Consider the following 27,331-nt stretch of genomic DNA (forward strand, 5'->3'; position numbering starts at 1 on the left):
ATGTCCACCTTGGCCAGCAACCGACCGCTGCCGCTCAAGCTGACCATTCCGTCTCTGCTGGATCAGGATCAGGACGAGGAGGAGTCGGAGGAGGAACGAAGGAGGAGCGGCAGCAGCAGCAGCCGAAGAAGGAGCAGCACGGAAGTGGCCGCCATGCATCCGGACTGCCTGCCCTTGCCGTTGGCGCAGCATGGAGGCGGAAACTCCCCGCAAGTGCGGGAAGAGGACTGTGAACCGGCCGAGGAGTGCGAGGAGCAGTTGAATATCGAAGATGAGGAGGAGGAGGCGGATCAGGAGGATCAAGATCTCGACCTGGAGGACCCAGCCAGCTGCTGCAGCGAGACCAGCGTGCTGAGCGTTGGCCAGGAACAGTCCCAGGCCGCCGCCCAGGCCCAAGCCCAAGCCCAGGCTCAGGTTCAGGCCCAGGCCAGGCAGCGGCTCCTCATTAGCCAGATCTACAGACCGTCGGCGTTTAGCAGTGCCACCACGGTCATAACGCCGCCGGCGGATGCCCTGCAACTCTCCTCGCTGCCCGATGACCTTCTGCCCTCCGCCACCACAGTCGGCGGTGGTTCCTCCTTCCAGGAGGAGTTCCTGCGCAAATCCCAGCTGTACGCCGAGGAGCTAATGAAGCAGCAGATGCATCTTATGGCCGCCGCCCGGGTTAATGCTCTCACAGCGGCAGCGGCGGGAAAACAGCTGCAAATGGCCGCCATGGCCGCAGCAGCTGCAGCAGTAACGGCACCCTCCGGTCAGGATGCACTGGCTCAGCTGACTGCTACCGCTTTAGGACTAGGACAGGCGCCGCATCAACAGTTGCTTCTGCAGCGGGATCAGGTGCATCACCATCATCATCATCATCACCTCCAGAATCATCACAATAACAACGAGAATCTGCACGAGAGAGCCCTGAAATTCAGCATAGACAACATCCTGAAGGCGGACTTTGGCTCTAGGTTGCCCAAAATCGTGGGATTGGGTGGGAATAGTGCATCCGGAAATGCCACGGGAAGTACGAAGAATACCAGTGGAACCAATGGCAGCAGAAGTCCCTTGAAAGTGCCCAAAAAAGGTGCCGGAAAGCCCTTGAACCTGGCTCAAAGCAACGCCGTTAATCCCAGTCTGAGCTTCTCCAGCTCCCTGGCCAATATCTGCAGCAATAGCAATGATTCCAACAGCACCGCCACCAGCAGCAGCACCAACAACACCTCTGTGGCGCCTGTGGATCTGGTCAAGTCGCCACCTCCAGCGGGAGGAGGAGGAGGAGGAACAGGAAGTGGAGGGACTACCTCTGGCGGTGGGAGTAAATCCAGCGAGGATTCGGGAACGCCCATTGTTTGGCCAGCGTGGGTCTATTGCACCCGGTATAGTGATCGCCCCAGCTCAGGTGAGTTGTCTTTTAGATTTTATTATTAGCAAATTCCTTTTTTTAGAGGTTTAGAATATTTATTAAATTTATTTAAATTGCTTGACATATTAGTATATTCTTTGGTGAAGTGAGAATTTAAATTTTTTCCCTAAAATATAATTTAGACAAATTCTACAAATTATTTTCTGGTTTCGATTGAAATTCATAGATATATTGAATATTTTCATGGGTATAATGAGTTATCTTGCTCTAAAATAAGGAATATATAGTTTATTATTTAAAAAAAAATTACATTAAATAATACCTAATACCAAAAATAATAATAATTTGGGTTTTATTTCTCAAAAATTAAAGCTTTATTGAAAACTCAAATGACACTAAATTGAATTTTAAAGATTTTATTGAGCAGTTTTAAAGAATCCCTCGAGGACTAAACTCCCAGTAACAAAAACCATCATAACTTCCTAGACTTGCTGTCCACACTCACTCACGCTCCTTGGTCTCCTCCACTCATTCACTCACTCACTCACTCACTTACTGGTTGTTCTCCAAGTCAAATACACTCGAGGAGACGAGCTGTTGAGTGGCGGTGCTGTTGCTGTTGGTGGTGGTGGTGGTGCTCATAAAGCGGTTGTGCAAACAAGCGACAGACACCACACGGAGGCAAAGCCACAAGCCATAGCCACAGAGCAGAGCAGAGCAACCCACAGCTCATTAGTTTGGCAACCACCGAAAAAGTGAGGAGCATGGAAGCGGAGGAGCACTCACTCACCCCCGAATGTGAAGTGTCTGCTCGAGTGGTTTCATGTCCTTATGGCTTATGTAACATAACTTAAGCTCATTATGCCACCACCCCTCGAGGGATGTGTGTGTGAAAAGCCACCCCAAAGAGGAAAACCTTCATCCCCGGGACAATCATGACACACTCATGAATTTAGTTTATGCCACCGCAGGGAATTCGTAATCGTTTGCCTAATAATTTCATGCGGCCAACTAAGTGGGGATGGAAGTCGTATGAAAATTCCAGGAATGGGGAGTTCATTTATGGGTTGGAGTTCCCCTTATTGCTGTTTGAACAAGCCATTACGGAATACAGGGGTAAGCTCCAAGTGATTTAACCACTGAAAGGTGTTTATTTTGATGAGGGTTATTGACTTTATTAGCCGTGAAAGATTTACAAATACTCAGTTTAAAAAGCAAAGCTTGCTAAATGAATAATTACAGATTTAACAGCTTATAATATGGCTGTTCAGATGCATTTACCTTATTAGATTCACTTACCTAACAATGGAATTATTCAGAGATTATATCATTGAGGTTTATAACTAGAGGAGACTCAAATCTAATTGCTTTATTTAGAGTCACTTAAAGGTAATTTCCAAGATTGTATAGCTTTGTCATTCAAGCATTTTTTCATCAATTATCTACACGTTTTCTTAAAGGTATTCAAAGATTTCGAAAACCCCTATTATTTCCACTTTGTTTAAGGCCTAGATTGTGCTCCTAAGAACCCCCTTTAACAAGCTTTGCCCCAAATAATGTAAAATACATGTAAATCCCTGACTATTTCCTCATTACTCTAATAAATGTCAAACCTATAATTATTATATTATTCTGGAAACCCTAGAAATAAATTCCAGAGTTTTTCGAGTGCATAAATCTACGCTTTTGGGTGGGTTTTTTGTCGCGCTCGCTAATTAACTTGAAACGATTTTTCTCTCCGGGGTTTTAAGGTGTGTTTATTGTTGTGGCTTTTTCAGTTTTCTCTGTCTCATTTTTTGTAGGTTTTTTTCCTCTTTTTTTTACCTTATTTTTGTTGTATAAATTTAGCGTGACTAAAACGAGATCTCGATCGCACTGCTGCGGTTCCATAATTTGAATGAATGTTGTAGGCGATGGCGGCGTTGTCGTTGTTATCGTTACTCCGAACTCCAATTCGGAAACGTTTTCGGAGTTGGAGCTCCAACATCAGCAAAACTGCAAAACTGCAGCTGTGGCCAACAATGATTTAGCGTGAGATTTGCTACAAAATCGGCTAAATAAAATGGCCATAAATTTGTTGCTTTCTGAAAAATTGCCTCCCCTTTGTGGGGTTGAAATATTAAAAGTATTTTTTATAATCCAACAACAAAGGTGTTAATTTGACAAATTAATGCAACATATTCCCCGCATGTGTGTTTGTGTGTGGGCGAGATTAAAACAGTTGCCAAAAACGTACAACAAATTAGTTAATTGCATTAAATGGCACATTTTGTGGTCCCCCCGGCATGATATATGGCCAACATATGGCAGACAGTCGACTATTTTGGGATTAATGGCATTATAATAAAGCCTCGATAATCGATACAAGACTCCGTTTAATCTTGGAAATTGCCAGGCCATATTTTATGGGTTCATTGAGCAGCAGGAAGGTGTGGCAAATGCAGGCTTAGGCTGTTGCTGTGTCTAGCAATTATGGAATCTGTATTGATTTTATTAATGGTTAAGGATTAATCAGAAGCGTTTTCAGTCAATTCAATTATGGTTTTTAATATAAAAGGGGGTTGTAGATAGGTATCTGAAGGTTTTGAGATGGAAGGATAGGTTTTAGAGGAGTGTTCAAAACTAGTTTAGAAAATATAATGCATTAGTTGAAGCCTAAAAAATATTTATATATATTTTTATTATAGTTTTGATTAAGAAAACTTTATTGATGAGTAATATTGTTATTATACATCTCTTTAAAATTTTTAAAATAAATATATATAATAAAAATATAGGTAGAAAAAGGTTGTAACCACAACATGGCAAAAACATATTTAATTACACATTGAGTTTATCATACCTTTCAACAAAAAATTCAGACTTAACCCCTTGAAAAGGAATTATAAAATGTAAAAGCTTGCCTTTCGAGGGTTAATATTGAAATAAAAATGTTGAGCTGTCATAATTACTCTAAAAAATTGATGAAATAATTGTGTGTCAGCTTCCTTGATATATATTTTTTGGTTATTTAACATAAAAACTTACATGTAAGTCCTAGAAAATATATAATTAAAGGTTAAAGCTTGCCTTTGAAGAGTTTAAAAGGGAATACAAAATAATAAGACATAAAAAATGTCTAAAACTTGATTAAATAATTGTACAAAAGTTTTTCCTATGTAATATTATTATACCCTTGCAGGGTTTTATAATTTCAGTCAGAAACTTGAAATGCAGTGAAGGAGTCGTTTCCGACCCTAGAAATCATATATATTCTTGATCAGCATCAACAGGGGAATATTTCTAGCCATATTAGAAAGAATTTTAATTTTTTTCGATTTTTTCGAAATTTGATAGGGGTTACATCATTAAAAGTTTCAAAAATTGGCCATAATTTTGATATCTTAAAATTAAAAAATTAAGTATGTAGCTTTTTTAAACAAATAAAAACTAACACAGAACAGCTTTCCGAATTAAAATTAATGCATTTTTGGCATACTTATGAAATATTTCAAATTCGCTCTTCGGTCCTATTGTAACCTCCAAGGGTATACAAACGTTGACTAGCCGAACTCAGTTGAATTCAAAAATAACCAAAGAAATAATTGTAAACCTGTTATATCTACATTTCATTCTCAATCCCTATTCTATTTATCCCCGAAAATCCTCTTTAATCTCTTCAAAATCCAAGTAAAAGATAAACAAATTAGCTTGACTTCACTTCTAGCTTCCCCCCTTTGTTGACCTCATGGCAAGCAATTTTCGCATTTGTCCGGCACTTTGAGCTCATTTAACCAGTAGCCACTAGACAGCGACAAGCCGGGAAAAGCAGGGAAAAACCAGAGGGAAAACGGGAGCGACAGCGATCGCCACTGAACCATTAAGTAATTTCAATTTGCGCACAAGACGCGGCAGCGGCGGAGGCCAAAGCAACAACAATGACAACATAAACAAACGAATTTCCAATTACACCGGCCTGCAATTACCTGCCTAGCCAACCTCCGATTTTCTCATCTTCTCAGTCTTCTTTCGCTCTTAGCTGGTGGAAAATTGCTGGAAAAGTTTCTGGCCTGACTGTTTGCATGTTCTAAATGTGGAAGAAAATTACCAAGGAAATTGCATTAAACTTAAGAAAGAGATGAAAAGGTGGAAAAAAGCAGGTCATTGAGGCTCAATTGATAAATGGAAAATTATGAGTGGCTTTTAGCTATTTAAAGAGGTGATAATTACAGCTTTGAGTAACAATTAGTTGCAATTATAATAAGTTTTAATAGGTGGCTTTGTAGAGCTTAGTAAAATACTATAATTTGTATAGATAAAATAAATTATAGCTTAATAGAGATATATAACTTACGTAGACCCTAGAACACCCTTAAAAATCTATTATAATTAATGCAATTGGAGCATTTCAGTTGAAAAGGTGCCCATATTGTGCGCAATTATTATTGGCAACCATCAAAGAACTCAATCAATGATTGGAACACGAAATGTTTCTTAGCTCGAAACGATTTTTACGGCTTAAGTGCGCAATTTACCTATGGAAAAGAAAAACGCTGAACAACACCAAGAACCCAAGAATCAAGAACCCAAGAACCATACCATTCTACGTTGTTTATGACCCAAATGCATTCATAAATATGCGAGGCTGTCACGTCATATGATAATCACGATATCCAGAGAGAGAGAACCGAGTGGTAGAACCCCCCAGAGGCCTCTATTTCCACCCCATTCCCCTTCTAGCCGCTCAAATTGAGCCATTGAGGAAAATAGTACTTACCGGGCGAGGAGACTTGGCTTTTCCGCTGAACGAAAGAACACCTTAAGGAAAGCTCCTCCTAGCCATGTAAGTGGTTTCAGATAGGTTAAAAAGAAACTATTAAATGAGTGTACTTTAAGGGCTCTCGCTTTATCAAGTTCTTGGGTGAAGTTAGAGTGGGCTTTTTGTGGGTTAAAAGCAAGTTCGTTTTATGGAAGAAGGTGTGCAGAGAAAAAAATGGGTGAGTGGTTAATTGGATTTAAAAAAAGGGAGAAAGGGTATTTAAAATAATTAATTTAGCATTATATGAAAATGAATAAAGCAGAACGGGGGTCTGCTTAACCATTAATTCTCAAAAAAACATGACTAGGAGAATCGATTTAGTCCTGTCCATTTGTCCGCTGCTTTATATAGTACTAAAGATCTTGGAGATAGTGAGAGAGCCAAAGCTTTTTTAAGACAATTTTTCTTCAGTGCATTTGATGATTTCTTTGGTTAGGAAAAGGCAATGGCAATCAGTTGCGGCGATTTATGAAGTGACAAAAATTAATTTCAACTGTTAAACTTATCGCACAACCAACAAGAGACACACAACAAAAGCGGCAGCAGCAGCAGCAGCGACAACTGTAACAGCAACAACAACAACAGCAACTTGTAGTGCCTTTTTAGGCTTTGGCAACTGCAACTGCCGCAACTGGAAAAGCAGCAGCAACAACAACAGCAGCAGCAGCAGCAGCAGCCATGCGCCTTGGTAATAAAACTGTCAGACTGGCAAAGAGGCCCCTCTAACAGTTCCCTCCGCGGCAACGATAACAGCGAAAAATGTCGTTTAAGCTGTGACTGGACTGCTGACCGCATTTGGTTAATGTGAACTGAAAACTGCTGCGGCTGCTGCTGCTGCTGCTGATGCGGACAGTTGCATTTTCCATGCCTCCAAACAGTTAATATGGCCTGAAATTGGGCATTGGCCAGGCATTTTGTAATTGTTTCCCCTGAATACCCTAGCATAGAGGAAATAAGCAAATAAATGAGGGTATATGGGGCAAGCCAAGTGACTGGGGAAAAGGGGTTTTATAAATAATATATTATTATTATTTATAAGTAAGGAAAATGTAGTTAGCTAAGTGTAAGAAAAGGTCTTAAAGTACTTAAGGTTAACGTTCTTTAAGATTAAATGTGTTTTCTAGATTTTTTTAGATCATCACCTAGGGTATTAACTCTGTCGTGATTCCCCCATTAGCTCCCCTCCTAAGCGTCTCAGGTTCGCCCAATTTCACACTCAATATACTTGCGACCTGCTTATCTATCATTTGACTTGAGGCCCCCACAAAGCCGAAAAAAAAGACAAAGAAGAAAAATATTAAAAATTCAGAAATTTCAATTTCGGTATGTAACAGAAACCTCAAGATCACAACAATCAAGACTCGATCGAGACAAGGCGAGCTTTAGGCCCAAAAAGACCACCCAAGCGGGGCCCCAAAAAAAGCAAAAGCAAAAGCCAAAAAGCACAACAAAAATCCAAGCCAAGCCAAGAGATCTCCGACAAAAATGCTGTTGAATTGAATTGAAAATGAAACGAAAGACAAGTTTCCGCATTTGGCTGGGGCTTTGGCTTTGGTTTTGATTTCGGGATTTTGGGATTGTATAATAACTTGGGCATGGCATATAAAAATCATTTTTATAACTTCATTTGTGTTAATTTGAAAACGAGCGCGGGGTGTGGAGAGAGATATTTACAGCTGTCAAAATATTTTCTACAAGCAAATGACTTCATTCATTCCATCACAACGGGCAAATAATATTTCTCGAGATGGATAGAGAGAGAGAGAGAGACGTGGGAGGTTACGGAACGGGGCTGGGCCTCCACCTCTACCTTTTGGCATTCACTCAGCCAGTCAATCAGTCAGTCAATCAGCCGCGCAGCACAAATATGCATTCGAGGGAGAAACAAACAAAATAAACAAATAATCCCAATAAGCCTCATTATTATGACTGCAGGCAGTACTCTGTGTGTGCTGTGTGTTCTGTGCAACAATCTATAATGATAATTTCCACAGAGAACGGAGCACTGATCACAGCAATCTCAATCTAATTAAGCCTGACGTGGGACATACACACATGTGAATTTTACTTAATCGTTTATTTATTGCTCACACTCACAGCCGGACTCTCCTCTGGGCCTCTGTCACTAATAATGAGCTTATAAACCGTGCCGATTCGATTTGAATTCGATTTGAATCGGATTCAAGTTGTGGTCATGTCTGCCTACCCTCGATATACATATACGCTTTGAATATTTCAATAGATCGTCGGCAGCGATCAGATTTTATGGTCCGAGAGTCTGGGCTTAATTGAATACATTTTTCAGTTCGGTAGCTGACACTTAATGGATTGTACTATTTGCCGGTTAAAGTGATCATTTAATTGGAGGGGTAAATTGTAAAAAAAAGTAAGCATTTGTTAAAGAACAAAGTGTGGTTTTGACTTGAAAGAAAAGAGAGCTCTACATATATTTGGTTAAAACACCACTTTCCATAAACTTCACCTCACTATTGCAGAAACCTTTTGGGAATTATAGTTTCATGAGAGATGGCAGCACCTCTCCTCTTGAAACCTTTTTCTTGACCATCCCACTGGCCTTTTCTGGTGTTAATTGAAGCACATAACTGGCACCCAAGCCGAGTTTAATGCCGATGATGATCATCTGAGAGATCGGAAGATCGGGCAGAGCCCAGGGCTATACACTTTTTGGGGACTTCCTTTGACAGCTCTCAGATGTTGATGTGGATGTCATACAGGCTGACATGTCTGCAGGGATTGCTTTGATTATTTTATGTCAGTCAGTCAGTCATTCAGTCACGACAGACATCGAAATCGAAATCGAAGTGCGTGTGTGTGGTCAGCCGCATTTGTCAAGTTTAATTGGGAAGCGAGTTGGGTTCCCTTCGGTTTCACTTTTGTTCGTAAATAAATAAACCCAAAAAGAGATACTTTGCATGCCCAGCGAGTGAGCCGCTGATGATGCTTCCCTTTCAGACATATGTTTGGCGTCGGCGTCTTGGACGTCGTCTTATTGTTTGTTTATTACTTGTTTCGCTTTAATTACTTGTTCGTGATGATGAAGGGAGTTGGAGAGGGAGTTGGAGTTGGAGATGGAGTTGGAGATGCAGATGGGGCTTGGGTCTTGGGGCTTTTTTGGGACCCGCAGAGAAATCGGATAGTCACACTTATTGGAATTACTGCTTCATTATCATCTCTAAAGAGTTTTGGCCAACTTTGGAGTGTTAGTGGGAAAACAAGAGGCTACGAAACTGGTTCAGCTTTTGGAGCCCAAGTGGCCGAAGCCATCAGCCGTCGAGTGTTGGGTAAATATATAATCAGTTTCTTTAGTTACTCGACGGATAATTGAGAGATTCCTAGCCTGGTTCCAGGAAGAACCAAGACCAGGGCGCCATGGTAAGGGAAAGGAAAGGAAAGGCAAGAAGTAATGTCAACTGGGTTTGAGGCTATTGTCTAACTTTTGATCTATATACGAAGGAGAAGCTCTTGGAACTGAGTCAGGGGATCTCTTAAATCCCTAACCCTTCTCTCCCCCCTTTATCCCCCAGCCAAAGCCAAAGCAACTTCCAAGTTGTTGTTCAGCCAAAGCCAAGTTCTTGGACCACCCAAGTTGACAGCGAACACGAACAGCGCTTAAGCTTGTCCTGTGTACTCGCAAAAGATACTCTCTGCAGATGGAGAACGGAGATGGAGAGATGGAGGAGACGGAGGCCCAGGTTTCAGATGGAGCCAAGGCGGCTGCTGGACGTCGTCGTTGTGTTCCAGTGCATACAAATAAATTTTATTAAGCAGTTAGAAACGAGCCTTAATGAAATGCACCACGAGCAGGCAGAGGAGGCAGTCAGGGCTGGCCGAGCGATTTGCTGATGATGAGATCGAGATGGGTGCGTGAGAACCTTTTGTTTAAGGGGCTGAAAAACATGCTGTAGGAGGTAGAGTTCTTGACGGAAGAGTGGGTGCAACCAATTAAAGTTAGTTGGTAACTTAATGAAGGGAGCATTAAGGAAATTGAGGGGTTTGTTATTAAAAAACATGGAGATGAATTATGAAAATTATGTAAGGGAAAGTCAGAATATAAGTTTACCTAATGGATTCCCTTTATGAAGTTATTTTAAAATCTATACTTTGATAATTAAACTCTAAAATAAAATATAAAGAAATCTATAAAATATGGAAATAACTCAAATTTAAGTTAAATATTCTCCCATCTCCAACTCCCTCAAACCGAAGACCCGCAAGACTCGCATTCAAAGATGATCTCTTCTCTCGATTCGAAATAGAAAAGCATTCCAAACTGAGCAGCAGATCCGATCAGTCAGGTTAACCAGTAGCCGCGATCAGTTGGACTCAGTGGAGCTACTCAATTTGCCGTCCTTGCCAATGGCTGATGTACGCCTTGTCCCCTCCCCCCCTTGTTTACCCAACTCTGCCAACTCGTGATCGTTGCGATCTTCGATCCACCAAACAGCCTCCACTCATCATCTGGGATCTGCTTGATGCGATCTGCCAGATACGATCTCCAATCGTTGATTGTCGATTGTCGTCGTCGTTGGCCTGTTGCCGGTTTCATTGCGATTTATGTGCGTAATAATTGTGACAATCACAACAAATGCGAATCCGACTCCCGGAGTCATCGTCGTCGTCTTGCCTGACAATCGATGATAATGATCGTGCCAGAGGCAGCTTTATGATCAGTTTTGTCATCATTACAGTCTCCGGCGATGGTGGCCAAAGCGAGTTCATCTCCGGTAATTAAATAGCATTTTCCAATGAGATTTATGAGGGACATTTAGGAAAAACTATAACACAGAAAAAGATATATGTTTTAGGTTGACTGGAAATGATAAATCAGGTAAATGAGCAAGAGTTAAGGAGTTGATTTTAAATAGGACTTTCACTGCTTTATTTTAAATAATTGTGTTCTTAAGGTTTTCCCTTCTAAATCTTACTCAAATTACTATATATTCCTATACTCACCCATCCATTAGTCACAAATTATATCACTTTACTCGAATCTAACTCAAAACTTCAAAGATACAAGATACATAAACTCCGAGTGTGCGCGGAAACTCAATTGCCCAAGATCGAGATATTTTAAACTGCCTCAATTGCTTCGGGGGGTTCGCCACCGATTTTGCTTTATTTTTTTTCGGTTTTTCTTAAAAATAAAACAGCAAAAAATAAGTAAGAAAAAAAGATGTGAAAAAATAGAGGAAAACAGTGTCAATAAGATTGATGGCTTGAAGCTTTTGCCAGTGCCAGCTGACGAGTGTCCACCACGAGCTCATAGAATGCAGCATTCAAAACTGGCTCACAGTGAGAACGAGTGCGGGTATCCGAGTCTCCAAGTATCTATGTATCTTTGTATCTTTGTATCTCTGAGTGCGTGTGCCAGTGTATCTCAGTGTGTGTGTGTGCTGTGGCTGTGCGCCACTTAAGTTTGGTGTCAGTCAGCTAGCGGACTGTCTTGAGCAGCCCCGAGAATCGAAAGGGGTTTTTGGAAGGGGGGCACAGAGACGGGTAGGTTGATGTGGAGACCACACACATTGCAAATGTTGATTGCCGACTTGACTGACACTTTTTGATAAGTTGATTAAAACGTATTTCTTGCTGTTTGAGGTACACGGGAAGAAATGGGGGGTTCGTATTGTCGTTCGTCATTGTAATTGAGATATTTATATATGGGAGAATTTAATCCATATTTACAAGATCGTTGAAGGTTCAAATATCTATCAATCCATTCTTAGTTAATTCTATTGAGAATCTACAACATTAAATACAAATTTAAAGTTAATGTAGGGTCTATTATAATGGATTTTAATCAGTAAACCTATGAATATTAAAATAATATTTATATCTATTAATTTACAAATATTTTCTCCACCCAATTTTTACCTCTAAAAAGACCCTTTTAATACCTTATTCCAATTGATTTAAATTCTCTCAAGTGTAGATATATTTATTCTGTGCCTTTGGAGTGCATTGACATTGAGCCGCTTTGATTGAGTGAATGAATGAGTGAATGATGTGAGTGTGTGAGCAGCTCTGGAATTTGTAATCTCTGTGACTCATTACGGATCATGGTCAATTACGGATCGGTGGCCACTCTGGGCCAAATCCCACATTTTCCAAGAAGACAAAAAAAATAAAAAAACTACAACTTGAGGCGGCAATTAACGCGCTCGCGATTAAAATCGCCCCGCAAACGCGCCGCGACTTGCCCCCAAACGAAATTGCTTAATTAGAAACAAAAATGGGTTCAACTCGACTTCATCTCGATTAATTTGTTGTTGGTCTTACTCTACGAATTTGTTATTTAATTGTCTGCGGGTCGAGGGCCTTCAACTTCGATTAATTGTCCAACAGCAGCAGCAGCAGTCGCAGCATTTTCGATTCCATTTTGATTCCAACTCGATCGATCGATCGATCGTACAACGATTTAATTGCCATTTTAAAGGTTAAATTATTTTGTAGCTTATGCCCACATTTGGTCTTGATTAATTGCAATTGACTCTATGCCAAAATTGGCTACTGGTTTCCGATCCGATCCGATCGTTCGTTCTGATTCGATTCCAAGCCAAAATCGCTGCGAAGCCAAGTTGAGCAACGAAATTGAAACCGCAATGGAATGTGAAATCATTTGAGCTTATGTGTGATGATTTTGTGGTGAATCGTTGAGTGACAACTTATCCGAAATCTGGTCAAAAGGATACAGTGAAGATTGGTTGAGGGTTATGGTAAATTAAATGTTTAACAAAGAGGCAAGAAAATTAAAAGAAAAGGGTTTAGGTGATCAAATTAGAGAAAGAAGATACATTTCAATACCTTTTTGAAAGAAAATATTTATAAATATTAAGCTGAAGAGTCTGAAAATTAATTAATTAATTTTATATTTTCCATTTTTCAAATTGTTTAACCTCTAAAATATTCTAGATCTTTCTTTCATTTAAATAAATATTATTAAATAATTTCTTAAGTATAATTCTGCACCTAAATCACCACTGTAACTATTTCAGAGTACCACATATTTTTGAGCTAACCAAAAAACTTGACAAAAAATAAAAAATCAATTGCTCTGACCAAAACCCCAATGACATCAGAAGAATGTTGTCCTTTAAAAAGTTGTCCCCAGAGTGGCTTCCTTATTCCAATTCCAAAACCACCGCAAAACATCTGCTGGATATATCCCCTGCTCTGCCTTGATTTCACCCAGACATCTGTGAAGATCATATAAAAAACGATATTTGCATTTAAACGTCGTAATCATATTTCTGGGCTTATGCTTTATTATTCGCAGTTAGTTTTTCTGTCAATTTGGATGATGATTGAACTGCCGGTGATTGAAACATTTCATTATCGAGACCGGAGATCCCTTTGCTTTTATATTTCTTTTTTTTTTTTTTTTAAGATTTAAATAATTGGATATGCGTGTGGTATGCCTGGAGATTTGGGTTCCTCAACCAAAACTGACGACGTTCAATCTGCATTCGAGTTGACGTTGATTTTAGCTCCAAACTGGCGCCTGAATGGGTCTCCTTTCTACCCAACAAAACCTGCAGCTGTGTACTCCACCTTGGGGTTACTCACTCGTCTTCCTTCTCTGCGGTTAATTTCGGCTTGACTAAACGATTTAGCCGGAGAGTTCCCCCTTGTGGTTGCTCCACTCCAACAACCGAAATACTCGTAACCGAAAAAGAGGAACAAATTTATGGTATTTTAATATTGATTTGCAAGTTAAGCGATTGTGGTGGGTCTCTGTTGGGTTCATTAGGGCACTTTTGTTGTGGCTCAAAAAGGGGGACTCGGATGTGGTTAGTTTGGGTAGCACTTTTTGAATCATTTAAAAGGTATTTTTAAGTTAATTTTAAGGAATTTCAATTGTGGGATGAGTATCTAAATATATGAACGATTTCTTTAAAACAATATATTCTTGGAAGAAGATTCGTAAGCCCTCAAACTCGTAACTGTACCCAGAGCTCTAAACCTCCACTCGGTTACACTTCCCCGCCATCTTTTCCTAGAATAATCCCCCGGTTAATAATGTCTCCTCAAATAAATGATATTTATTGAAGCAATTAGCATTTAGTTAAGTAGTTCACATGATCAATGACAGGTATCTCGCTCACTCTCTAGATCCAGATCCAAATATTCTATCTTTTTCATACCTCCCGGGTTCGGTAATAGACCGTATCGAGGTTCCATGGCTTCCATTTCTTCTGTAATTTTTTTAAGCTGTGGCCATTGTGTATGGTTTGTCGTTGTCGTTAGTGGTTGAGTCTTGTTTTCTGTATTTTTGTTGTATTATTTCGTTTTTTTTTTTTTTTTTTGCTATTTGGTGGTTGTTGCGGGACAACACTTGTTTTCATTTAATGTCTTTTTAATGGGCAATGCCATGTTGTTGTCTGTTTCGCCTGCATTTATCCAGCTATCGAAATGCAAGAATTAAACAGCCAAAAAGGATTAAAAATGAAAATAAATATATATAATTTCATGCTGCTTTATTTGTTGGTTGATTTTAGACTTTTATATTTGCAGTTTGATTTTTTGTTGGATTTTCTGTTTATTTTTCTGTATTTTTTGTTTGTTTTTGGCTTTGTTTTTCACTTAATGATGTTGTTGCCTGGCTTATGTTGTTGTCGTGTTTGTGTCGTGTGTCGTGATCGCACCCAAAGAGGCCAGATTTCCCCCCTATTTCGGCTCAGGTGCTTGTCCCGGGGAGTTCTCTTTCATTTTGGTAGCTGCTGCCACTTGCTACTTGCTGCTGCTGCTGCTGCTGCTCTTTGACAAACGCGTTTATGTTTACCTGTGTGTGTTGGCCATGTTTTTCCTCATTGGAGCAATTATTATTTATTATTGTTGTTGTCGTCGCCTCACTGCTGCTGCTGCTGCCGCTGTTGAGCAGGTGAGCAGGTGTTAATTGTCAGAGTTGAGTTCGTTCGCCATCGCTGTCTCTCGTTTGGGCTTGTGTTTATTTTTTAATATTCTTCTTTTTTTTTATTCGTATTTTTGGGTTGCTGCCACTTGCCACTTGTTACTTGAAGGTGAATTGAGTTGCTGGCGGCATTTTGAAGAGCTTCTAACTTTGGGGAATTGAAGTTGTTGGTGGGTAAAAAATGCTTGAGCTGGAAAGTCAAAGAAATCATTAGTGGAACTTGCTTTAAAAGGAGGAGAAATAAAACTAAAATGTCACAGCAGCCATAAAATATATTAATAACCATTTATATACATTTATAATATGATATATTGAATTTTTATCAGAGATTATAGAAACTAAGACAGATATTTATATAGTTCTCCGGCTTATTACCTCATAAATGAATTTCTAAGAAGGCTTTTCGGACTGTAAAAATTAGTTATCAAAGGCTTTATTAATTTTTAAAAATATTTTTGTCTTTTAAATACCCTGTATTACCCTATTATATATCTCTAGAATATTCCCTTAGCAATTTCCTACTGTATACTCTTCCCCTTGCACCATCCCCCTACTTATCCCTCGTCGAATTCCCCAAGTGATCATCGCAACGACCTTCTTGTTCAATTAACTCGCACCGGGGGGAACTTGTTATGGATCTCTAGGCCCCCTCCAATTTGCCCCCCCAAGACAAGCACAATAAACGATGTGTCCGAACAGAACTTAACCGCAAAACGATTACAAATGGTGAATAATGTAAAATCCATCAACTGCAAATCAGGCGAGCGAGCGAGCGAGCTGTGCCGCCTGACAGTTTGTTTGTGTGTCTAAAGCGGGGCCGAGGAATCCGGTGGAGGATCTCCGCCAAGATCGTTGTGGCATGTGGCAGCAGCGGCAGCAGAAAACTGGAAAACGAGGCACACACACAAAATGCCCATTTGATGGACCAAGGTAAATGGAAATTGCTGCGCACTAGGGAAATAAACAAAGGAAAAGCCTAACCAAAAGCCAAGACAGACAACTAGAAAAGCGGCACACGCAGTGCGGGAAAAGCTGGCAAATATTTGCGCTCCATTGAAAATGCGGTTACAGTTGTCGTCGCTTTTCCCCGCTAAATTGTGGGCGGGTGAAAGCCAGCGTAAGCTGCGTATGGCGGAACTAACTGTTTGTAAATTCGTTGACATTAGCAGGTCGCCTTTACAGGTGCATCAAATGCTTATATTTATATTTATCCAACTCGATGGCTACCGCAACAAAATGAGTTATTTTCCGCAGACTTGTCATTAAAAGTCCATTAAGCAAGTCGTATAGTGTGGGTTTTGTATGTGACCAACTGTTGTCCAAGGAGTTTTGTGGTTCGCATTGGAGGGTTTCGTGGGGCGTTACCCAAAAGTCATAATACATATGACTTCTGGACAGCAGGCGTTTAAGCACTGAAAGAAATGCCTCAAGGGAAATGGAAAGTGATGGTAGATGTATATCAATCTTGTTAGACTGGGGAGGTTTTGGGTATGAGGTATTTATGGTTGGGAAAAGGGAAAGGTTTTGGGGAGAGAGATTTTTAGATTTGTTTTCATTCTTATTCAAATTTAAATTATGTTTAGTTTAAAGGGTCTTTTTTTTCTTTTTTTAAATGATCTTGATCTGCTCTAGCTCTAGCTTATAGGGTTCCTGGGATATAGTATCTTATAGGAACATTCTTCTTAAAATTCCCTTACCTTCTCCCTGCATAGAACTTACTCCTAATAGACCCCAGACATAAAACCTAATACCCGCGGTATGCAAATGAATTAAACTAAATAGAACAGTTTTTGTGACAATCGACAAATGACATTTTTTTCTTTTCCAAAAGTAATTTACGAGTATGTCTCTGTCACGCCTGGCACATGACTCACTTGGATCTTCTTCCACCAGCTCCATTTCCATTTGGCAGCACCCGAAAAAAGCCCGCAGAGACCACACACATACTCAGAATAATATATATAGGAAAAGGAAGATCCGAAATATCGAAAGAGTTTTCATTGTAAGCTATTAAAGTGGGGGAAAAACCATTCCAAGCAGCCATTCATCCATCTATCCATCCAGCCAGGCATCCATCCATCCATCCACCAGATGGCCACCCACATTGGAGCGCCTTCAAAGGCACCGACTTGTCAGAGATTTGCAAAAATATTTCACAACATGAGAAATGCGATGCAGCAGCAGGAGAAGAGATGTCAACCGAGGGCACAAAACACTTAAAGATGCAGTTTTCCCCCCTAAAAGATACACTGCATCTGTGGAATGGGGCACAGAGCATAAATCACCACGGCTGAGAGTCGCAGATATATGCATATCTGTGTAATCTGGGTGGCATATTCCAAGGGGTTAATGCCTGCGCAATGTGTGTGTGTTAGCTGCCTCTTACGACCAATTAACCCCACAAATCAATCGAAAACTGAAATCGAAATCGGGGAAAAGAAAACGAAACTCAAGAATGGAAAAATCAAGGGGATTTTGTTGGAGAGCCAGGAGCATGCGGCAGAGAAGAGGGGGCGCCACACAGACTTAATTAAGTCATCAACCAGAAGGCAGGCTAATTGGAGATCTGCGCCGCGATCGCAGCAGCATCCAACGGATACCAGAGGAGATACAGATACGCGGGACGAGGGTCTCTGCAATGAATGGATGGATGGATGGGGATGGGTATGGGATTCAGGGAGGGATCGAGAGCCAGAGCCAGGGCCAGGGCCAGATCAGTGACCAAGAGAGACGCACCCGCAACTCCGACAGCGGCGGCGCACACAAGAACCACATGATGAGGAACAGCCCAAGAGATGATCATCATTGGGATCTTCAGCGGTGGTGCACTGAGATAAAAGATTGGGTTAAAGTATTAGGGAAATCTAGAAAGGAAGTACAAGATCTATATTAAGAGATCCATATACCAAGTTATTGTGATGAATCTGCATCTGTAAATCTGTTTTTAAATCTATAGAAATATTATTAATGAATATAATCTACCTTTATATACATATATAGTAATTCTTCAGAATTTACATTAATCCTGGCTTCAGTATAGGTAATTTTTTCTCTCAGTGCCCTATCCGATGATTCAGTAAATCAGAAAATTCAGAGACCACACACACGGGTGTATGTTTACTGGTATCTGTGTGTCCACCTAGGAGTTCCCCGCTATCGGGCCCTCTCTGTCGCACTCGCCCTCCGGAGATTTGAGATGGAATGACTCACGGATCGAACCTTAAAGCTGCCCAAGCTCTTTCAGCTCTTATTTTCTTCTTTTTTTTATTTTGGCAAAGCCAAGCCAAAGCCAGCAGCAGGCACAGCAACAACAACAATAAGGAAAGCGGAGCAACGGCGTAGGACCACCTAGCAAGATGTTCCGCACAGGCTGAGATCCCATTCCCATTTTCATTCTCAGGCTGCTTTTAGGGTGGTCCTAAACTCGGCTGCTGTGTGAAGCCTGAAGAGCCGACGAAGGCTCACCCAGGGAACACTAAGCGACATGAGCTTCAAGGGGGGACAAAAGCTGGGGACACTTTTTGTGGGTCAAACTCAAGTGCTGTCAAGCAGAAGCCTTGTGAATTTTAATTACACTAGACAACAAAGTATTTAACAATATTTGATACATTTTAATCTAAGAAATTGACAATTGAAAATACATTTTTATATTTATTATATAAAACAAAACAAGAAAAGTTCTTTAAAGTTGTTGAAAATATATTTTTTGTACATTTTCTTATCCCATAATTTGCTGGCAGGTGTAATTTCACCTGATCCCGTCGCCTGGCTGTTGTTGCTTTTTTGTCTCTCTTATCGGCAATGTTTTTACATTGATTCGGGATTAACAGCGCCAGCCTCTCTTTCATGCTCCATTTCCCCACTCTCTTTTTTTTTTTGTTTTGTCGCTCCGCTACATTTGCATACCGTAAATGTAGCAATGACATTTTTATTAAGCGAGTTAGTAGTTGTTGCTGGTTTAATGCTTTTAAGCCACGAAAGCCAACGGAGCCTGACCACACACACACACATCCAGGCACACACAGAGACATGTGAATTATTTACCCCCCATTGCAATTACAAAACACCGATAGGCATCTCGTTCTCGCAAAGGAATTTGCATTTGGGGAATTAAGTAACGCGCGCGCGAGTTTAACTGCTGCTCCCCATTTTCTTACGCGGTGTGTGTGCCCTCTTCCGCTCTCTTCGCATATAATTAAGCCGTGCCTTGGAAATTGCGAGCATGAGCAGAGGCAGCAGCGGCATCGGCAGCGACAGCGCAGCTGCACTTGGGTGGTCCCCTTTTGCTCTTGTCAAAATGTGTGGTCTTTATTAATAACAGCCGCCTTGGGGGAGGGGGAGGTGGAGGAGGAGGATGGAGTGCGACGGGGGCCAAGTTTCGCTGTCGCCAATACAAAACGGATGTTGCCTTCGAACTTGTTGCTGCAACTTGCATGTGCCAGGCGATCCGCCAAGGGAGATCCATCCAACTCTCCACTCGCGCTGGCTCTCTGTGTATCTGTGTATCTGTGTCTCCACCGCCACCGCTCCTTTGATTTTTTCCGCTCGAACGAACGGCAGAAGCTGCAAATTAAAACATTCCTCTCCCCTCTCTCACTGTTGATTCTTTGTTTGCTTTGCTGATGACGATCATTTCGCATTAAGTTTAATTTAAGTTGAAATTAGTTCGCTAATGAACTCATCAGCAACAGTTTTTGGCCGTAGTTTATAGCCAGCGCCATATGAGGGGATTGTACTATATGAGGGTACTGTATGGGGCACACTACGCTTTGGAGAGTAGGGTATATGGGTTTTTGAGAGTGAGAGGATAATTTTATTAAGGAGAAATCGTATAAGGAGTACATTTCAGTGCCACACCTTTCTCTTAGTTATTAGTGCAAATTTGTGTACATTGCCAATCTAATTAAGATGATTATTACGCCTTAATCCTATGCACTTCCTGTCGTCCCCTGCTTTCCCTTGGCCAAATCTTAATGAGTTAATTAAGCAAGCAAAAACATTGCAGCCGCACAAAACAGACAGCTAACATGCGGATAAATGAGAACAACATTCGGTGGAAGAAAGACAAGAAATCGGATGGGAAGAGCATCTCCTTACAGAGGTTATTTAAATAAAACTTGGATGCAGCTGCGGCAGACAGAGAGAAGAAACATTTCTAGCACGCGTGCAAGTAATTAAGCCGCCCAAGATGCGACATCTTGCCGTATATATCGCTCCGCACATAGATCTCTGATATCATCGTTATCGAACATGTTCATCTTGCACGCTCCCGGGGAAGAATTATGAGCGAGAAGAAGGAGGGGAGGAGAAGGTACACCAGCAGACGGTAGAAGACTGCAGCTGAGGAGAAAGTAAGGAGAGGTTCGGTTGGGTCTTCTTTTTTTTTTTGTGTTAGTCGTCGTCGGCGGTGGTGCCTTAATGACATGCTAATGACTCCAAATGAGTTGACTTTAATGTAATTGAACAATTAACCGAGATAAGGATGCGGCTTTGGGTTGGGTCTCTCCGATCGGGGGAGATCCGGGGAGGAGAGTGGAGAAAGGTGATTAAGTTTTTGTTTAATTTTTTATTGAGTAGAAAGGGAGTTAAGGAAAGTGGGATTAAGGGAGGGTACTACGGAGAAATAATAATCTTGATAACTTGGGTTGTGTATAATACTTGGCCAGCACTCATTGGAAACTATAGGGAAATATTAAATATTATTAGTTTCGTAGCTTAGATAGGCCCCTTAATCCTCTTATTCTTGTTTAATATATATTTCAAATTAAATTATATATTTAATATATTTTAAAACGTAAACATTTAGTAAATAAAACACACCAAACAGGACACACAGCTAAAGCATCCATATTCGTTGGCGCTAATTTCTTTATTCATGGGCGCATTGTCGCTGCAACGATCCGAACCCAGATCCGTCCATCCGCTGGCGTTTGCTTCGCACTCGCCACTCCAGATTGCCCCTATACTATATATATACATATATCATTGTTTATGCAGCACATGAAGCTGCAGAAAACAAATTTACTTGCATGCCACAGATTCAGCAGCCGGGCAGATGGAAGCAGTTGCCTCCGCTTTCAGCTTAATTGCGTGAATAAATTGTTTCAATTTCAATAAAAAAGTAAAACAAAACAAAGACAGACTGCTGGTGGTGGTGGTGGAGAGTATCAATCAATGTGAGAAACTCGGTTGCATTTTTAGTTGCTGTAATTAATATTCTGTGCACTCGCAAAGCATCACAGATACACCGCTACAGATACAGATACAGTTGCAGATACATATGAATTTACAGATACATTTGCAGATACATTCGTGTTAACAAGCCCAGGAACAACAGCTACAACAATTGTCAACGTCTGGCTTTTGTCCTCTGTCTTTTTCCCTCGCCGCCTGACTAATGGCATAGAATTTGCCAAGTTTGAATAATGAACGTGTGTGTTCTATATAGAGCATTCGCTAGATGGTACTATGTATATCTGTATACATATATATCTATAGAAAACCATAGATCAACTCGACATTTTCGACAAAACGCTCTGTAATTGAAATGTAAATTGAGGTCCGGGCTTAATTGATATGCTTGGTCCCACTTTAGCCTCGATTTCGTGTTCAATTTGCATCTCACTAAATTAATTTCCAGGCACCGGGAATATATCATGAGTTGGCAGTTTGCAAAAAAACCAAAGGGGTTGCTATTAAGTCGCGGGGGTGGTTTAGTATAAAAGGCTGAAAAAAAGCCACAAAAGCTCGGCAGTGGCATGGTCCAGCGATTTCGATTGTGTTGAAAAGATAATATCGTTGATTCCCTGAATGGCGACAGAGTTTAGCAAGTAATCAGCAGTGTGAAATTTGTTGCAGGTTTTAAGGGGAATTTATTGAAGGAAATGTTGAGTTATTAAAGGAAACTCTTATAACTAAGAATTTGTTGTTTATATTGTAAAAGTTAGTTTTCAGCTCACTCAAATATCATATATAGCTGGAACTCATTGGGAATTATAGGGCCCAAGCGGAGAATTTGAGTAAAAAGTAGCTTCGGAAGACCCTTTAATCCAGATAATCCCCTTTTAAATGTAAAGTTTAATTAGGAATGAAGTAATATTATTGATTTTCGTTATAAATAAATATAAAAATAATAATTTACTTACACTCTATCTATTACAATTTAACAAATATCAACTTGATTTATTTTTCCCCCATCTGAACCCTTAAATAAATGTTTTCATATATTATTTACTTTTTATAGACACCTCCACTGTGCTCTTTTTTCTTTTTTTTTTACTTGCACCCAACGAATTGCTAACAAATTTAATTAAATTTCCAATTCTCGTGATCTCCGCCCCCTCGAGTCAATCCACTTCCACTTGATAATTGAGTGTGGCTGCCGCTGCCGAAGGGTGCTGACTGGCGGTGGACTGTCGGACTGTCGGTGGGTGTACCATGTAGTCGAGTGGTTAAACAAGCTTTCATGTAGCAGCATTCAATAAGCCCCCGGGGATCCGGAACCGTATCCGGGGAATCCAATAAAAGCCACCCCTCTCAGGCAGGCGGGCAGGGAAAATTGTTTGAGTGCGGCTTATCTTGTCGACACACTCGCCAGGGAGTTGGGGGGTGGGACGGGAGTGTTTTCCCCGGGTTGGTGGCATTATATGGCTTATGATTAGCGTGGAAAATAAACAAGGGACGTCCTTTTGTTTCCGTTTATTTGTGGTTTGTCATCTTAAATGGCCAAATACTCTGCAATAGCAACCCCCGTTTTTATTTTTGGGGGTGGCCATATTCAGTGGGCGTTGCCAAAACTCAAATAATAATCATGAAAACCAGAAACTTGTCTAGAAAAAAACTAGTTGGCCAAAATCGTCAACTCGCTAGGCTAATAACTCATTTAAAGAGTGCCGCCTGACAACGATGTTGCCGCTGCTGTCGTTCGTTGCTGGTTGCTGTTGCAGCTGCTGCAGCTGTTGCTGCAACACTGGCAAAAGCTGGCAAACTGGCAACACAGTGGCCCCAAGAGCAAAATAACTTAATTTCATAAATGGCCACGGAGAGTCGTCGCCAAAGTGGAAAAACGAACGGCCTTTAGACGCTGCACAAAAATTTAGCTGCCATGTTTGCCGTCGTCTGATTGACGCTGCCAGTAAGCAATCAGCCACGGCTCTGTGTGTCTGTGCCTGTGTCTGTATGCTGTTAACTTGGCCAATTCGTGTGCTTAATTATGCTTGCAACGCCAGTGTTTTTGTCGTATTTTTTCTAGCCTTTTCTTCTGTTTGCATGCAACATTTGCATTGATTGCCCGGTTGCTACGTTCTAAGCCAAATTGCCAACGCCAGTCAGTCGGTTATTATGGCTTATGGAAAATTATTACGGTGACATTTTCATTTCATGGCTAATTGGGGCTGAAAGACTTACCAAAAGACTAAGGCGGGCTTCGCCAGCAAGTGAGTTATTAAAAGGCGCTCAACGAGGCGTATGAGTAATGCCTAAATTGCGGGCAATTTCCAGACAAGTGTTTGTTTGTTTTTTAATAATGGTAAAAATCTGATAAATATAAGAAAATATTTACTTATTTAATAAATATGTTTACATATTTTTTAAGGTAATAGTAATTGAATAAATTCGCTGAAATTCAATGAAAATATTTACTTAGTTTTGAAGGTTATTATCATTAGGCCTAATAATTAGGTAATAAATGAAAATCATTAAAGTAAACAAATAAACATAAGGGAAATTTCCTGGAAAATTTGAAATAGTAAACAAATTACTTAGCAAATCGGAAATTAAATCAAATAAAATTAATTTTAGTAATGATTCAGACTTGTAAAATTCTTACTGCTTCTAGGCATTTTTTAGACAGTTTTTGTTTAAGAAATAGAACCTTAAGGGGTTTAAAAACAAGTTAAAATATTAATTGACAAATAAAAATTAATAACAATAATAGTAAATACCTATTTTTCAAGCTGCTTAGTTTAAAAACTGCGATTTCTTATCCCTGAAGTTTATAAGTCTAAAAAGAAAATCTTTCTAAAAGAATTCTCCATACTCTTAACATGTTTTCAGCTTTGATTCGCCAGAATAAATAATAAAGTAGATTTATAATTAAGAAACTATTCCTATAAGTGATTTTTTCTCCATCCTACTTACCTTATCCCAGTGTCCACACCCACTTAACTTTATTTGCTCATTGCCGTCATTTATTCAATCACTTCGAAAACCAATTCAATTGAAAGTTTGTGCTGGCAAATTGCAGAAAACAAAAAATACCAACAATCAACAAAAACAGCAAACAAAAAGCAAAAGTTAAGTGAATTGAATGCAGCCGAGAAGAGACGACAAATCGAATCGGAAATTGAGAATCTGCAGCAGACAAACTTGGGCAGAAACAAACAAACAAACGGAGAGAAGGAAAACTCCCCCGCACAGATACAGATACGCAGATACAGATACTTTTACCCCACCGACGACTACAGCGACACGACGGCTATCAAAAGCTCGTGTGTATGGAAGCTGTCAGCTCGAGTTGAATTTAATTAAATCCTTCATGTCGGCGTGTCTGTTAAAAATAGACAAATGACAGTTTCCTCTTCACGGGAATACAGGAAGGATGGCAGGAAGTGCAGGCAGGCAGCCAGCAGACAGGAATTGGCGGGATGGCCGGGGCATTATCCTCGAGGAGGATGGAGGGCCAAATGCAGCTCCGATGACAGTTGAAACTGAAGCACAGATTACGACAAAAGACCAGAAATTGAATTGAAATTTGTCTCTGCCTCCCCTCGCCACTTCTTCTGTCTGCTATAATTACTTAATTAAAAGCGGCGCAGAGGAAAACACAGAGAGAGACAAAGGATAACAGTAATTAAAAGTCGCCAGTTTCGAAGCGTGAGAATTTTAACAAAAACGCTGACTTGGGATTGACATCAAGAGGATATCGATAGGGTCCCCGCGTAGTTTAAACTGAATGAAAACGATCTGGGGGGACTTGAGAGCAGGTTTTGTTTACGTTTTATGAACTCACTGGAGAAGGGTGATTGGGAATTATAAGGGAGGTTGTTTAGAAAATAATTTAAGATTTCAGATAGCAAAAAACTTAGACTTTGTTATAAATTTCCTACAGTAAAAGCAGTAACCAATTACCCACTTAAAAATATTGAATAAGCCTTATTTAAAGCTCCCTAATCTAAAACCATTTTGGGAATTATACGAAAATTCTTAAATAAATTAATTCCTCTAAACATAGAGTATCGAAAAGTTCCTTATTGTGAGCCCTAAGCCCAACACAATATTCCCCCAGCTCCTGGAAATTGTCAAGATGCCTAAAGAGAGGCCGAAGAACCGATCGCGCAGAGTCGTCTTCTATGTCGGCGTCTTCTGGCGCCAGTAGCCAGCCAGCTCTCCCTTTCTTCCATTCACTGCTACCTCCTCCCTCACTCTTCATATCAGACAACCTGCTGACGTCATAAAAACTTTGATAACTTAATTAACAACAGAAGAACAACAACAAGGGAAGAGAGAGAGCAGATAAAAAAATTCCTGGGCTGCTGTTAGCCTTTCAAAGATACCAAAGAATGCGGTAGGTAAAACTAAGCCAAATTAAAAGTGATCGCTTCGTTTTATCGATAATTTATCAAACAGCCCCAAAAACCCAGTGGCGAATACTCTTTATAATTCGTTTTTTTCCCTCAATCTCTTGGAGACGAGAAGAAGATCATGCGAATCGACAACGTGTGTGGTCCACATGGCGGAATCAGAATCTGAATCCAGAATCCAAAGCGACTTCGTCTTCGAAATTAGCATAAGAGCCCCCTCATGATGATGATGATCATAATGATCATGATCATCGGGATCAGCTGCATGGCCAAGAATATCAGACAGAGCAGCGTATGAGTACGTACTCAGAGGCCTGGCCAAAAGCCATAAATCCACCGATGGCGAACACCAAGCGCGCACAGGTGGTCAACCTGGGCGGCTCGCCCTGCTGATATTTAAAACAATCTGTTGTGCTTTTCAATTACTTTATAGTACGTACACGACATACGGAACGATCGGTGCGGCTTTTGGCTTTCTGGCTCTCTGACTGGGGCTCTGTCTCTGGCTTTTTGTCTGCCCCACACAGCTTAGCCCGTGAAGAAAAAAATGATTCAGGAGCGGAGCTAATCGGGTCAAGGAGAAGGTGTAGCAAGTAAAATACTCCAGTGTTAAGGAAGTGGTGTGGAAATCCTTGTTTTTAAAGGGAGGAAAGCTTAAAAAATATCTATTAAAATTGTCCTAGATAGAGCGTTTATTTTAACTTTAATTTTCAAGCTGAAGATCAGTTCTTTTTTCAATTTTAAATGAGAGGTTTATTTATAATGAGTTAAAGATTAACAAATATTAAATTATTATATATATTTTATCATACATCTTTAATTTTGTAAGTCTTGTCCCCTTGACTGCGCTCCTGTCTTCAAGATCTTGTGTGTGCGCCCGAAACATGAAAAAAAAAGAAATATGAAAAGAAAAAATCTTATGAGCTCAGCTGTGCTATTAATTGTTTTATTAAGACATTTCAAGATTTAACATGCCAGACACCCTGCCACACAAAAAGCAAGGCATAGCCGACTATTATATAAGGCTTGCCAATAAAGTGAAGTTAAAATTGTTGAAGTTAAATAAAAGGGTATACAAATATTAGAACTAGGCGAAAAAATTACTGTGCTAGTTTTATCTAGATTAGAAAACCTGCATACTGAAATTCAAATTGTTTCTTTCTCTCCTTTTAATGCTGATCAAGAGTATTTATGATTTTATGGGGTCTCTAGTTCTGTCTCCTCTAATCGATGATATACTACCCCTTAATCCTATCATAATAAAACTCTAACTAAAAGCAGGGCACTGAATAAGTTCCTGAAACCTAAACCAAACTAAGAGGAGGCTAAAAACCAGAGACCTTCTACTGGACCTTCTGCATCTGGGCTGCGGGGACCCCGGTCCGATCTTCTGCCTCACTGCTCACTGTGCTGGGCTCCCCCCACGTCCCCAACCTGATCTCGATGATCATAATCATGATCTTCAAGGGACGATCATCGCGGCAAGAGTATGAGAATCAAGAAGGAGAAGCAAGAGGAGAAGGCTGGACTGGACCTTTGGTGTGGTCCGACTCGAGTGGTTTGCATCTCGGTGATCCGTGGAAGATTGATGTTAATGTTGGCATCGCCCTGGTGTGAACACACTTATTCGCATATTTGTTTTGCAACCCAGCCATATTTTTTTGGGCCACACA

General features: G+C 40.4%; 1 protein-coding gene across 1 annotated transcript; it reads left to right on the forward strand.

The window, feature by feature from the left end:
• On the forward strand, window positions 1–27,275 carry LOC138928101 (homeobox protein invected-like). Its single transcript, XM_070284417.1, has 2 exons — window positions 1–1,387; window positions 26,995–27,275. The coding sequence occupies exons 1-2, from the start codon at window positions 1–3 to the stop codon at window positions 27,273–27,275; spliced, it is 1,668 nt and encodes a 555-aa protein (XP_070140518.1).
• Window positions 27,276–27,331: the final 56 nt, after the last annotated feature.

This window comes from Drosophila kikkawai, chromosome 2R (assembly GCF_030179895.1).
Source record: "Drosophila kikkawai strain 14028-0561.14 chromosome 2R, DkikHiC1v2, whole genome shotgun sequence".
Classification (NCBI taxonomy): Eukaryota; Metazoa; Arthropoda; class Insecta; order Diptera; family Drosophilidae; genus Drosophila; species Drosophila kikkawai.

Bases quoted from the DNA above. Each gene is read 5' to 3' on its own strand.
- LOC138928101 (XM_070284417.1), top strand. From the start codon at position 1: ATGTCCACCTTGGCCAGCAACCGACCGCTGCCGCTCAAGCTGACCATT. The intron at 1,388-26,994 runs GTGAGTTGTCTT...GCTAAAAACCAG, and splicing joins TAGTGATCGCCCCAGCTCAG to AGACCTTCTACTGGACCTTC.